The following is a 14,900-nucleotide window of genomic DNA, read 5'->3' on the forward strand; positions in this document are numbered from 1 at the left end:
GATTCAGGATTCCAGTACTGTGTGCTATTTTGATTGCAAATATGGAAGGATTCAGTAAAACACTGTCATGAAGACAAAGACACATCTGAGTTTTCACCACTCCTGCAGAGACACAGCCTCACTCAGACTACCAGTCCCAGCATGCAGCTCTTCACCTTGATTTGACAACCTGGGCTCTGAATTGATGCATATACATGGTGCATTCCTTCCCAGTATTAAAAAAAAAATCTGGAAAGGACTGCAGCAAAACTAAAGTCTCTAGAGAGAGCTCTAAACACTTTAAAATGGTTTGGAAGAATTACCAGGTGTGTCCTTCCTCCTGCTTTTGCTTTATCTTCAGGATTTTTCAGGCAGTGGCCTGCAGGAAAGACTGCAGGAAAAAAGGCACAAAAGACCAGTCCTTTGTGCCTTTTTTTGCACAGTTCAACCAAAAGGCTTTGAGAATCTCCTGTTTCCTCCAGCATCAAGTGCAACAGCCAGAAGACAAACTCTCCATGTGACAAGTAGGAGATTCACAGACTCTTCTGCCTTGTAAGTCAGGCTGCTTTAGGACAATAGTAACTTTGCTTTCTTATTCCTTCATTTCTGCAAGACCAGCATATTCTGAAGCTACAACATGGTTATGTTGTTACATGATTAGGAACTTTGCCAGACCAAATCCTCTAGATAATAAAACGATCTATCTCAAAATACTTGACCATAAACACTTTATATGTTCAAAGAGCACCAGCATGATCCCTTACTTGACAGTCTGGAACAAAGAATAAAGGACAGGATGGGTTATGACTTTAATGGATGACATGGACTGATGAGAAGTGTCTGATAAGTGATTTATATTCTTGTCACCTGGCATTCCACAAGAATTTAACAGAGGTAAGACTTTGTTAAGATAGTTTCTACAGTACAGAATCGCCAGCAGAGAGGGACAGGGAAAGCAGGAGAGCCCTGAGATTCCACATTGCAATGTACCTCCATTGTGCCACAAGAACCAAAAGCCAAACAAGGCTATCAAGCTGTGGCTCCATTTGGGAACAAGCCTGGATAAAATGCCTTAAAACAAGCCTGGATCCTTCCTCCATCCAAGCTGAACTGTCTTTAGTGTACATCTGGAAATGATTGTAAAGAATCAGCTTCACCATCATGAGCTGACCTAGATGACACCTTTACTTGATTTTACCTTTGAGAGCTGTCCCTAAATTACTCCTACCAGCCACACACATAGCAGTGCAGTTCAGTGTGAATTTCAGTGCAAATCAGCCTGTTGCTTCTGCCAGGTCACACAGTCCCATGTGAGCCCTTCACCCACGCTGCTGAGTGCCCACTCTGAAACAGCTAAACTCTGATATCTCATGGTCCAACCTGCAAAAACACTGCATGGCCAGGTCAGAGACATGCAGAAAAAAGATAACAGAGCAGCTCAGCTCTCTGCAAGATAAAAACTGTAAAACATGCTCTATTTTCTTCTTTAGCAACACACAAAAGTAGCAATGAATCCAGCAGGGACATGGTACATCAGGATACAGCTTATGCACAGGGTGGGCTGATGGACTGACAGTCAGCAGAGTGTCAGTTTAGTGGGTTAACTCTGAAGCAAAGACACAACATGCTTTGTAGTCTATGTGTGGCACTTAAAGTTGTGTTTAATCTACTTCAGCAAACATTTTATAGCTCTTTCTAGGTGGGGTCTTCAAAGAGTGGAGCAGGCCAGCATTTTTCAGGCTGATTACCTGAGAAGTGCAGTTACAGTTGATTAATGATCAGTTGACCTTAAGCTAAGCTTTGTCTCAACTTCCTTATCAGATCTTATATACACAGTGAGCTGTGGGAAAGTCAGCCTGTGGTCTGCAGCTTCCAATCATTCATTTATCAGCCCCTACCAAAAGGGTCAGCCATTAGCAACGCGTGATTTTCAGGCAAGCCTTAAACTTGCACTCCTAAATGCAGTTCCAGAATTTAGGCACTGTGGAGTGGATCAGGAGTTTTACAGCAATGTTACTGTACTGCTACAGACAAGAGACTGTGCCCTGCTCACCTGGACTAAGCGTGCCAGGCATGGGGACATCCCAGAACAGCCTCACAGGCAATCCACGGTGTGAGGTTTGTGCTTCAGCAGGACAGAGAGCTGCAGGACAGCTCCCCACAACCCTGGGCTCCCAATCCCTCCTTGCTGAAGGTGGGTTTTTAGGTTTCCACCATGCTAGCCAGTACAGCTGCGAGCAAAATGGGGCTGCAGACCGGAGGGGGAACAGCCTCCGGTTGTTAATGCAATAATAGGAATGACGACAATAATTCTGGAGGCAAGGGGCAAAGCTTTCTGAGTCTCATTAAAACCAGCAAATGCTGTTTGTCATTACATGCTCAAGAGAAGATGTTGACTAATGTATAACTATCAAATGGAACTGTCATGACTTTACGGCTGTCAATAATTATGACTTCACATTAATAAGTAACCAGCCCCTCTGTCAAAAAGGTGAAGTAAAATGGTAGTTAATTCTGTGAATGACATGAAAGGATTAATCCTTTCCAAAATACTCATACTCTGTGTCTCTTGTTTCCCTTCAGAGGAGCTCACACAATTTCAGGTATTTAAAATTAAGGGTGAAACTCCAATAGCAGAAACCAAATAACCTTCTGTCTAAGGTAGACCTTTCTAAACAAGAATTGTATATAGTGGAATGCACATAACACATTAGGAGGTCACAGTGCCATCATTTTCAGATTTGGGAAAATGTTGCATGACACGGGGACTAAGAAAGACCCAGTAAAATTCTCTCTTTGGGATTGGAAATCCTTGTGCTGACCCTTCCAAAGGGTGATCACCCAGATGAAGGGTCAGCAGGACCTCTAGGTTGTTATTAATAAAAAGCTCACATCCTAACACACATTGACATCCACAGCTTGTAGTTTTCAGACTCAGAAAAAAAAAGTAGAAAAAGTTTGCTTTCTAACACTAACATCCCTGGTTTTACGACTGTCAGTTACCCGTAAGTCTTTGCTTCCTCCACCCCATCACCAAATAAATCAGCAGCAAGAGTCAGTGGAGTTTTACTTGTTATGACTAAGATCTAGCTGACTATCACAAAAAATGTTGCAAACTTTGTCTATCCCAGATTTAATACTTTGTCCAACCCCCACAAAAAAATTCATGTTTCTCAGTGTCCAGAAAAAACAACTCTGCAAAAGCCAGGGCTGCTGCATTAGGAAAGGCAGCAGATTTAAATGGAAGCAGCATGCCGGAAATGCCCCAGTTTAAAGACTGCACATCTAGTGTTTTGTGAAACTGGAGGGGAGTTGGAGGAGATTAAAGCGCATTTCCCTCTGATTGGGAGCTTGTGGGAGGTGTAAACGTGGGCAGTTGTCAGATTAATTCTTTAGATGATTACATTCTTTTTGTTTCTTTAAAGCTGTTTGTAGTTGGGTTTGATGTCTCCTGTTCTGGGCAAGTGTATTGCTGCAGTTACCAAGGTGACTTTAGCTGACTTTCAACTATTTTTTCCAGCTTCAGTTTCTACCAGTAGTCTGCTTCTGGGTGGAGGAGAGAGGGAGGAAATTATGTTTGTTGTTTTTTTGTTAAGTCTCATGAATGCTGATTAACATTAACTTAACCAAAGCCATACTTGATTTTTTTTCTCTTTTTCTAAGAAAGAGAGCATGATCAAGCCATTGTAAAGGTGTCCAGTGTGGCCTGCAGCTTCCCCAGATCTGTCAACAAGGGCAAAGGGCCTGAGGAGACTCAATGTCCCAGTGTGCTGTGCTCCTTCTTGATGTGAGAAGGCCACACGCTGGAACCTGTAGCCTCCCGGGGGCCCTCTCTTTGTATTAAAGATGAGGGTGGCTGCAACCTGCTTAATTTGATGCCAATTAGCAGCAGCCCCTGGGGATCCTGGAAAATCGCCAATGCAATCACTAGGTTGCACAAAGTTTGGATGTCCCCTCCTTATAAGTCATGTTTATAGCAACTCCTCAAGCAACCACTGGCAGTTATTTTATGGGATTCAAGAATAACCAGGTTGATTGGATTAAGAAAGGTTTATTTATTCTTGCATTTGCGCTTTGCTTTATGATCAGAGCGCTTGATCTCATGGATCTGTCAAGGAAGGAAGTCTCAGTTCCCCTCCAAGCTCTGTTGCTGATATGGAGCATAATTTTGCTGCATTTCCAAGCTACCTTGCCAGGTATCGAAACCACAAAGGACATGCTGTTGGAAGCTGGCCATGGCAGGGGCCCTTTCCAGGAGTGGGTGCCCACTGCCTCACTGAAGTTAGTTTCTGTCATTGCTCCTTGCTCCCTCCATATAAAATTCAGTACTGTGAGCTAGCAAATGCAAACCATCAGTGTGGGCTTGCACAGCTGAGAGAGAAAGGTCGGGCCACTTTTCCTTTCTTCCCCTCCCACCCCCTCCTTCCACTCCCCCTTCTTCCCTTTCCAACCGTGGCTGTTTCAAACCTCCTCACTCCCTCATGAAGATATGGTCAAAGATCACTTAAGTGCCAACAATCTTTCAGTCTCTTTCCCACAGTTTCCCCTGAAGGGCAAACCAGCAGCTGTGGGAAAGAGCCCTGAGCACCTTGGCACACAGAGTTCCAGCACCCGTCAGGCATGCACAGAGGCGAGTGCAGAACTGGGGAGGACATGGTTACACAGTTCCTACCGTGGTCACACTGAGACAAGCCCACTCCAAGTGCTCAGACTTGGGTGCTCCTCAGCCTGGTTAAACAGGATGGTGACGATGTTCTGTGTGCATTTCCTGGCAGGGAAGGGCTGCTAGGACAATGCCAGTAGCAACAATCTTCTTGCCACTCACATATCCCTTTGGAAAGCTGCATAATAACCACTGTCAGAGCTTGCAGGGGCCAGACTGTTCCAAGACCTGCAGCTGAAGTAGAATTGAGGATTTAGGCTGTGCCACTGGCACCCTGCAGACTCATGAGAGAAGTCAAACAACTCTTTTATGCTTCAAGTTCCCTGCCTGTAAAACCGAGACATTTTTCCACGGAGGGACGTTGCAAGGATTAAGTCAATGTTTGCAAAGCACTTTCGGATTCTTAGATGGGGAAAACTATGCAGGAGTGCAAATTATTAGCATGGTGACTGCTTTGCACTTCTCCTGACACTGGTTTTCCAGACATTTACTTTTCTAGTTTGTAATCTTGTCACCCAGCACTCAGCCTCACGCTGAGAGACATTCCCTTACGTATATTGCCTCCCTCCATTCAGCATTCCTGACTCAACCAGGACACCACTGAATGGCGACTCGATGAGAGAGCATGCCTAAATAAGCAGGACTGGATTGGAAACTTACTGCTTAGTGGTTGCAGAATCAGAAAGCCTAGCCAGAACCAGACAGCTTCAGAGAATGCTGAAATGCTCCTCTTTATGTAAAGTTTGCCTCCAAGAACTGAAGACAGGAAACCAGCTACAAAGACAACAGCTTCCCTCTGCCCAAGTAAAGCAGAATGAAAACCCAGTGCAACTGGGAGAAGCAAAGTGCAGACTCGCCTCCAAGCAAATCCTACATTTTGGTATTACTGTCAGAGCTTCCTCAGAAATGCTGCTCAGATGGAGCTTGTTAATGTGCATTAACCCAGTGCTGCTCCATCCACGTGCCCTATTTACCAAGAACTTCAGGAGCAGTGGACTCCAGCCCTGGAAAGCAGTGCCACTATTACTCATGTGCTCCAAACGAGGCACACCATGTGATAGTCTGGGGTTATCCCAGGAGGAATTCTGGACACTCCTCCCTCTTCCCACAAGGAGAGGGCAACCACCTGAGATGCTCAGAGTGCAGAGCTCCAGCAGGTCACTGCCAGGACAGTCCTGCCAGCCCCACCTGCCGGAGGGTTGTCCCCTACTCTGCCAGGAACCTGCCTTCATTTCCCTGCACAGCTGGAAACTGTTCAGGGCTGGATGGAATTAGCACATGGCTACAGGGCTACCATATGTTCCGGTTTCCCTAGACTCAAACTGTCTTTCTGCCTAGAAATTGAATGCAGATGGGACTTGAGGTCTCTGTGGGTCCCTGGACAAATGGGACATCATACATAAGGGACCAGCACAATTACCTGGGAAATCCCAGACAGAAATATGAGTGTCAGGCATGTGAACCACACACCACACCACTTGATCCTTCTTGAGAAGGGGGAGAGTTATAAACAGCAGAGACATGATGGAACAGCCTTATCAAAGTAATACAGACTTTGGAGACCCTTTTCTATCACTCAAACCTAATGTTCAGACACTGGGGTGTGCGTGGGCACACCTGAATTCTGGCACAATGAAATGTAACAATCACAGATAATTTTAGCTTCAACACATGCAGTAATGCAGTGTGCTAGCACTAGGTTTCTACTCCATGCCTCAACTCACAGTAGAACAGTCTGAGTCAGCCAAGAGGCAGAAAAAACATCAATTTCAGCAATGCTGCATGATCAAGGGGGCCCTTGAGGGGTGGAAAAGGTCAAGAATTCCCCTATCCCAGTGCTGGCTCTCACTGCAACTGTGGCAAATCAACTCTGCTGTCCTAATCTGTAACATGGAGATTCTACTCACCTACTGCACAGGAGAGCACAGAGCTAATTACCAGAGACAACCAAAGACTTGGCCCCAGAAATTATTACATCAAGAAATTAAATAGTGATCGAAGCAAGACTCCACAAGTGTCACTGAACTTTGACATCTGGAGCTTCTAGCCCACTGAGGGCTTGACAGCAGCAGTGTTTAGTCTGACATTTAAACATCCCCTACGGGTAAAACAGTTCTCTGTATCCAACAAGAGACAATCTGCACAATTCAGAAGACTGGGAGCCTTGCCTTTCTGTGTGTCTCAGCAGCACCTACTAAGCTGATGGGTCCTAAGAAACAAATAATGCACCACTGAAACGTACACTGGTATTCATGCACGTCTTATTTCTCCAAGTGGTAATTGAGAGTATTCAGTTACCTATGTTCAAAATGATTAGTCATGTTTCCGAAGATTAATTCACATGTTCCTTTGTTAATACGTACAAACTGATTTAATGGCTGCTTATGAACTGAGCCAACAGTCATTTTGAGAAACAGATGTCCGATGCAGTTTTAAGCTTTAAGTGTGCTTTTATTCATATCCTTAGGAGAAAAAGGGCTACACAGTCTACAGTAATAACACTAATGAATCAAAGTACTACAGCTGCCCAGCAGGGTTTTGACACAAACCAGCTTTTTCTCAAAGGAACTTTTTTTTAGGACTCTGGGACAGTGAACAACTAGTAATATGCATGCTTAACATGTCAGTATATGCTTTGCTGGAGCCAAAATATTGAATCAAGCCCTATCTGCAACCAAATAATATGAGGTTTTTGCATAAGCACTGAAAACTGTAACTATACAAAGACTGGGAAATCTATATGGAATCTGGATCCTCTACATTTTATACAAATAAATATTCAAAAGCTTGAGTGTTTCTGATACTATTTGTGATGCTGAATGCAGAACAGGTTGTCTGCTTTAAACCTTGATAGATTATTGTGTGTGGGTGGTAGGGTTAGAATAAAAGAAAGGGAAGAAAGCTACTAGGAAAGCAGTTGGTGGTTGCAAATCCACGATAAATAAACAGCACATTCCTCTTCTACACAAAGCCCTTAGAGTCTGTGTCAGACTTTAACATCCTACTGTCAGTTGGGTGGAAATTTGACAGCCTGGGGTTCTGCAGTGCTCCCTATGGAAAGCAGATTTGAAACAATTTGCCATGCCCCAAGAGAGTGTTTCGGTCAAGTTCCTAAAGAACTTCTAATGCACTAGTTATTCACAGGACCCTTGCAAAGAACCACAGGTTTGATTTTTTATGATTTGGTGTGTACAGTGCAGGATATGATTACACACAAGCCTGCTTCCTGTCAGCCAGCACCTCGTAATCATTAACATATTTATCCTTGTGGTGCCTCAAGAAGATGACATTGTTATTAGTCCCATTTTATTGATTCAGAACTGAAGCTCAATAGCTAAATTACTTGCCTTTGATTACACAAGATTTACAGCACAGGACAGACCTGAGTCCCAGCCCTACCAGGCCCAAGCAATGCAAGCAAGGATCGCACCAGAAGGACTAGATCTATGTACAGAAATGTCCTTCATCTCAGGTGCTCAGGAGTCCTATGGAAGAGTTATAACTGCACTGGGTTTGTGCCTTTTGTGTCTCAGCCTGTATCCCTGCAGGTACCTGCAGGGAACATGGATGTAGGTATATTACTGCATGCAAAAGCTGAGCTCCTAAGTTACATTCCTGTGCAGCAGCTGGAGATGAGAGTCTCCATATCATGCTCTTGTACTTACTGCACATTGAGCAATTTTGCTCAAATGCATGAGACATGCTGAGACAGTGTGTTAAGGAAGGCGGAGACATAACAAGATCTTCCTCTTCTGCTTCATCTATACCACACTGTTCTGGAAAATGTGTTGACTGATCAGATTTAGCCACAGTAAGAGTAATCATCAGGTCTGATTTAAGTACTAGTTAGTCAGAGGTTGTAAGTAAACACTGCTTTCCAGCACAAACCACCCCTTTTGGTATTGTCAATGCACTGAACAAGTCCCATTGTATCTGCTACATGGAGAGGAGAAACAACTGCACAAAGAAAAGAAGACCTTTCCCAAACTCCTCTCAAAGCAGCATCTAGTAAGATGGAGGAAGAAAGTATCAGGACACACTGCTGGTTTAAGCTGAGATTTCCCCTATCCCTCCAACAGTATCACCACAGTAACACAGCTGATAGCTGTCTTTCCTTAACTGAAGTACTTATGGAGAAACAGCCTATCAGTTTCCCCAGTGGTAACCATAGACCTCAGAGAAATGTATTGACCTCCTAGGAGGCAAACATTGGGAACCAGCCATTCCTGCCACTCAGGCTTCAGGCAGGGTGAGTGTGCAGCTGCTGCAGGTAAGAGAGATTTGCAACAGAGAGCACTGTTACAGATGTGAGGCTCTGAATTTGACCTGCCTTCCTCTGTCTCAGAACAGTTAAAAACCCAGGTAAATATTTGTGTGCTTCATCTTAGACCTCTGCTAACCTTTCACCACTCTGTCTCAAATGTGTCTCTGTTTATCTCACCCTGAATAACGTAAAGCTCTCTTATCTAAGAAACAACTGCCTCCCAGCATTAAGGCTTACCCATCAGCTGCCTCCTTGACCTGATGTGCACCCAAAATGTTTGTGGTCACCCTCAACCACTGAGGACTCAGAGCATACACTGGGCAAGTGTAAGCATGCAGATGCATGCAGGAGCCCAGCATCTGTGAGAAATCCTGCCCAGTGCTTTTGAGCTCTCCAAGGCTGGGTGTGATTGGTGCAAATCACATGGTATAATTTTATATTTTTTTCAGTGGGACCAACCAATGGTCCAATGTGACCAACCTGCAGGTAGAGAAATACTACTCAAAACCTGAGTCAGATCAGAATTTGACTCCATATAATTACTATATGGCAAAAGCAGAATTATTCCTAAAGCAATAATAAAGTCACTTGAGATTTTTTTAATAAAAGTACCTATATCTCATATTACATATTAGCAAAAAGAATCAGCATTTGACACATAATACTTCCCCCAAAGGATTAGGCAACTCATAAACATTCATTTAGTCAGCAAATCAGAAGTCACCCACAAAATGGAACAAGAAAGGACAGCAACAAGAAATATTTTTCTCATGAAATGTTTGAATCAAGAATGAAACAGGAATTGAAACAGACCAGGGTGCTGTCCCTGCCTGGCACTACAGGAAGTGCTGATTTCATGCTCATCTTTACTCTTGAAAGCTGAAGGTCGAGATGTTCATCAGAGACTAAGAAACCAAAGGAAATACCAAGAAGAAAGAATGCAGCAAAGATGTTTGTCTTTCTGTATCATTTAGATGAAAACATTAAAATTGATGGGAAGGCACTGAACTAGCACCTGAAGTCTAAGAGGGGAAGGGAAGAAGCCCAGAAAGACAGAAGTGCAGATAACAGATTCACTTAAGTCAGAAGTTACAAGAGAGATCTATGGGCCACCCTAGTCCCACTTAAATCATCTGTTAGACTACTGCTATTAGAGACCCAGGTGTTATTGGCATGTAATTACTGACAGAGCCCACCTGTTTAAGCAAGGCAAGATCAAAGTCACTTTAAAGGAAAAAAAAATCAACATTTTAACTGAAAGGTTTGCAATTATGAGCTTGAAAACAAAATACTCAGGAAAAAATATCAGCAGTCACCTGTGCCACCTATCTCTACTGATACCATAGCACTTTTCAGCACAGCACTTTTTATAGGGATCACTCTGGTCTGAATTCAAACACTGACGACCAGCAGGTTCTACAGAACAGTCAGAGCCACTCTGCATTAGCACAGTTTGTCCAAAACCCCTCTAAAAAGCTGCCCTCCTGAGTACTAGCCCATTTATCCAGCCTGAGCAACTCTTCTCCACCCTTGCACTTTGCAAGTGTTCACTGCCAGCTTTCCTCTCCCCTTGCCAAGTTTTTTCCCACCCAACCTTAACTTTGTTTTCCATGCTGAGCTCTTTAGCCTCCCTCTGCCACCATGTGAATGTGCAGGGTGAAACTCACGGTGCTCGGTCGAGGTTCAACCCATTCTGTCTTTGTGCATTGATTGGAGGTAGGACAGGTTTGCTGTTAATCTCAAGCCCTCTCCGCAAAGTCTCCCTGATTTGCTCTGTATCTGCAAAGAGAATTTTTTAACATGATTTAGAATCCCCAGAAACAACACAGGCACAAGAAGATACCAGGTGTGTTTCATCTAAACTCTTCCCCTTCAGAAAGAAGTGCAGAAATGTTATGTGGTAACACTTAACTGCACTTTCCTCAACTTCGTTATTTCACTGTATAATGTCAGCTTGAATTCTCTTGTTTGGGCTTCATTTTTATGTCAGGCAAGGAGAGCTGGAATCTTTGGTACTGAGTCCTCCTGATGAAGAAATTCTGAGTAGTTTTGTAAATTTTCATAAATGAGGTGTTTGTTGGTTCTCTAACTCTCATAGAACCTCCTGACACTTCCAAACCTTTGCACTGGAAATAATTTTTCCCATTAGGCATAAGAGGAACTTATTCCTTTTCCAGATGAATGTATGAAGGTTTCCAAGTTTTTTGCAATTGGCTTTGGATTTCTATTGATTAATTTACAACAAGATTCATAAAGGGAGGGATTTTTATGCAGGGCAACCTTTAGCCTCAAGCTCACATCTGAAAATAAGTTGCAAATTATGCAGTTCAGATGCAGTCTTTTTACTTCTGCCTTTTTCTGAAATGTGTACTGGCCAAATACTTTCAATAGGAAGCTTTCCTGCCTTTCTTAGACGTTTCTTCATCTATTTTTGAGAAATGTGAGAATTAGGTAGAGAAAAAAAACCCAAATTATTTAAAAATCTTTTGAAGAATATACAAATTTCATCATGTATACCCCTTTTGAGCTTTTCATTTCAAGGCTGAGGCAAAACAGCCTTTTTAGATCTAGTGCAGTTCAAAATATTTGCACAGAAGCCAGAAGACAGGCTGTATGCATTTAACTTATTTTTACCATGGATTTAAGAACAGATGCCATTCCTGTGGAAACCATTGTTAATTCCAGGAAATCTCAAGCCGTCAAATTTTATGTTGCTTCACCCATTTGAAAGGTAGTATGCATAATTTCAAGCCTGTGTAATGGCTATGACATCTCTACCCTGAGAAGGCATCTCACTGCAAAGGGAAACTCCACGGTTTTTTAATCCTTCTTTTTAGAGTTCTGTATTTGCACAAATTCCTTGAGTTCAGCTGCAGCAATGTGCAGAGTCAGTCCAATTTGCTTCCCAAGAAGGGATAATGTTAATAAGGAAACACAGCCTGGGAAAATGAAATTGCTTCACCTTGCAGGTGTTTACAGTCTTGGTTTCAGCAGGTGCTCAGTTTAACTTTGCAGATTCAGATTACAATTTGCCTAAAAACTAAAAGAAATGTTTAGACAAAATAATGCCAAGAACTCTTTTCCTCTCTCCTGACTTCTTCAAAGAGGCCAAAATCCATTTTGCTGCCCTGAGACCCACCAAGCCTCCCAATGGCAGTGGAGTTTGTTATGAACTCGAGGATGCAGCATGGCTCAGTGCACTGCCCAGACCCAGCAGAACAGAAGCTGAAAGGCCACGAGAGTGACCTGGCCCAGGACCTCTTACCTTTCCCAGAGAGCCGCCGAGGCTGGGTCCCAATGCAAATGCTCCTGCTGTCTTCATCATCCTCTGGTGGCCTGCTCAGGTCATCCCAGGCACATTTGGCACTCACTCCACTCAGGTTTGAGCCATCTGTCTCAATCCCTTTGTCGACTCTCTCCTGCTTGAAAAGATTCAAAACACCAAGACTTTTTTTGAGCGTGGCTTGAGCCTGAGTTGGAGACCCACCATGGCACAGCCCAACCTTCACCTGCAGATCCCCTTTTGTGGGCAATTTCCACTCTCTGGACCCTGTGCTTTGCTGTGTCAGCAAACAGCAACTGCACATTGAGCCAAATCAGGAAGCCATTCTGAACTAAACAAACCTTTTCCATAGCAAGTTGGTCTGAAATCTCACCCTGTCCCCCCTGCTTCACTATGTGCCCCTGACAGGCACAAAGCAGGGAGAGAGAAGGGTGGAAACCAATGGCCTGGGGTGTTCAGGATTGCTTCTTTCACTGTTAGCACTGATTTACACCAACTTGAAATATTTAAGACATGAAGCACAGCTTGGCAGTCGATCTCCTATATGTCAATGATAACAAACCCCTGAATAACTAAAGTTCTCTTTCCAACCTTACCAAAGTATCCCACAATGAAAACAGCTCATGGAGAGACTCATCCACATGGTTCATCATTTGCAAACTGCTCAGAGAATCCCTGCTTTCCAATGTGCTGGGGTGTCCTCATAAAGGACAAACATGCAAGTTTGGACGTGCAAGGAAACGCAGGTCTGTTCCCAATGTCAAAGCTTTTGCATAGCTTTCTCTATTGGCAAATAAACAAATTCCCTCCCTTGCAAGCTGGACTTTCCAAGCACGTAACCAGTGTTTGGGTCTCAGAAGGTGTCACACACCAACTATAAGCAGCTGGATGCTCTCAGGCACCAGGCATTTTCTTAAGGACATGTGCATCTGTTGCCAGCAAGACTGCCCTAAGCTACAGCCAAAACTTCTTCAGGAAGTTCCACCTTCTTGGACATGGGCATCAGTCTGAATTTCCACCTGTGACCCACAAGGGGGTAATGTTGAGCCGAACAAACTCGGGGCTGTGCTACACCGAGGAAGGCCTGGCACCTCTTCCCTGGCACCGAACCAGCCAGGCTCGCTTCCACCTTTTCTGAAGGGGTGTTGCCTCTGGTGGTGCTCAGTGGCACCAGCAAGATCTGCATCTCTCTGCATACATCTGTGTCACCTCGAAACGCAGGCAGTCCCAAGAAACGCCAATGATTTGAGGAGAGAGCAGAGTGGTGTCACACACAGTGGGAGAGGATCTCTCCACCCCATGTAAGTACCCTCTGGCTTGACATTGCCACTGATGATGAGATTGTGCGAACATTTTGCTCTTTGCAAAATCTGTCCCCAAGAAATAGTTTCCAGACTAAACCCTAAACCCATATACATCCCTACCCTTGCCCAGCTGTGCATGCTGCACCCAGGGAAGAGCATTGCCTGTTCTTGTGACCATTCAAGAGAGGATTTGAGCAGCTCAAAGATAAACACAAGCATTCAGGGTGTGGTTGCACAGCGGTTTAAGTTGATGTAATTTGCAATGACTGCAGTCCCACCCTCCTCCATGTGCTCCTATCCGTTCCCTTGAGCCAACTCTTTTTTTTCTTTTTTTTTTCATCTGGATCACCTCCCAAAACCCGCTCTTTGGCCCAAAATTGAGGTAGGAGCCTGTGGCTGACTGCAGGACCAGAGCAGTCTTGACTTAGACTTAAGCATTCAAGAGACTGCCTTTCTTCTGTTTTTCTCCCCTTGTTAGGATCTTCCTCCAGCGTCAGGGGAAACTGGCTTCTTGAAAACGTAATAGGAAAATCTGAGAAATAATAAATCTGCTGTGATTTTCTTTTGTTTTATCCTAAACATAAAATTAGTTGTGTCACCCAGAAATAGAAGTTGTGGGGAAAGAAATAAAAGTACATCCGTTCCTACATATGCAGACAATGCTCTGAGATTTAGCACGTGGCTCCTTTGGGAACCCTCCATGCTGCTCTGTGAGGACCCAAATGAGCTGGCTTGGGGAGGTGTAGCTTGTCAGCGAAGTTATTTTTTATCCCAGTCATTGGGGAAGCATGAGAGAGCCACCAAACCTGCTCTTGAGCACGGAGAAGAGGCCAGAGGGCTGTGAGGCTCTAGTGAGATCTGCTCCCCCATCCCTGCAGCCAGGGCCCCACTCCCAGGCAGACCCTGTGGACACAGTGCAGAGCCTCGGGGAGGGGGAAGGACTCTCATCTGCAGCTCAGCTGGCTCGCAGAGCACTTCCTCAGGGGAAGAAGTGCTGCTCTGTTGGCATCCCTTGGAGATCAAGGGGAGCTGATGGAAACGAGCTGGCTTAAGGCAGCCTAATTTGCATGCCTGTTTCATAATGTTTGCAAGTATTGATGTTAAAAGGGGAAAAGTAAAAAAAAAACCCAATCAGTGTAGACTCATAGCTCTGGCAATGCACAGTTCTACCCCACCTTTAGCCAGCAAAGATTTGCCTGGACTGAGGAGCTGTTCTTCCTTCCTTGAAAGGGCAGCATGAACAGGAGGCTGGAGGAGCCCAGGGCAAAGGAGGTTCAGCTCTTTCCTTCCTCAAAGAAAGGATATTTCTGTCCCATTTTCCTCTCAGCATGTGGGAGGGATGCTCTGAGGCTCTAAGTCATTGATCCCTTTTTAAACGAGCCAGAGCACTGCAGTGTGACCTGCAGA

At 44.3% G+C, this 14,900-nt stretch overlaps 1 protein-coding gene across 2 annotated transcripts in view; it reads right to left on the bottom strand.

Moving 5' to 3' along the window:
* SUFU (SUFU negative regulator of hedgehog signaling) overlaps positions 1-14,900 on the bottom strand; it is an 88,113-nt gene that overhangs the window by 24,364 nt on the left and 48,849 nt on the right. The window contains exons 7-8 of one of the 2 annotated variants that reach the window (XM_054636982.2): positions 12,172-12,328; positions 10,574-10,685 (exon numbers count right to left, since the gene is read on the bottom strand). In XM_054636982.2, the coding sequence (XP_054492957.1) occupies positions 10,574-10,685; positions 12,172-12,328 (269 nt within the window). The remainder of the gene's footprint in view (positions 1-10,573; positions 10,686-12,171; positions 12,329-14,900) is intronic. The other variant, XM_054636983.2, reaches the window with a different exon arrangement.

This window comes from Agelaius phoeniceus, chromosome 9 (genome assembly GCF_051311805.1).
Source record: "Agelaius phoeniceus isolate bAgePho1 chromosome 9, bAgePho1.hap1, whole genome shotgun sequence".
In the NCBI taxonomy this organism is placed as follows: domain Eukaryota; kingdom Metazoa; phylum Chordata; class Aves; order Passeriformes; family Icteridae; genus Agelaius; species Agelaius phoeniceus.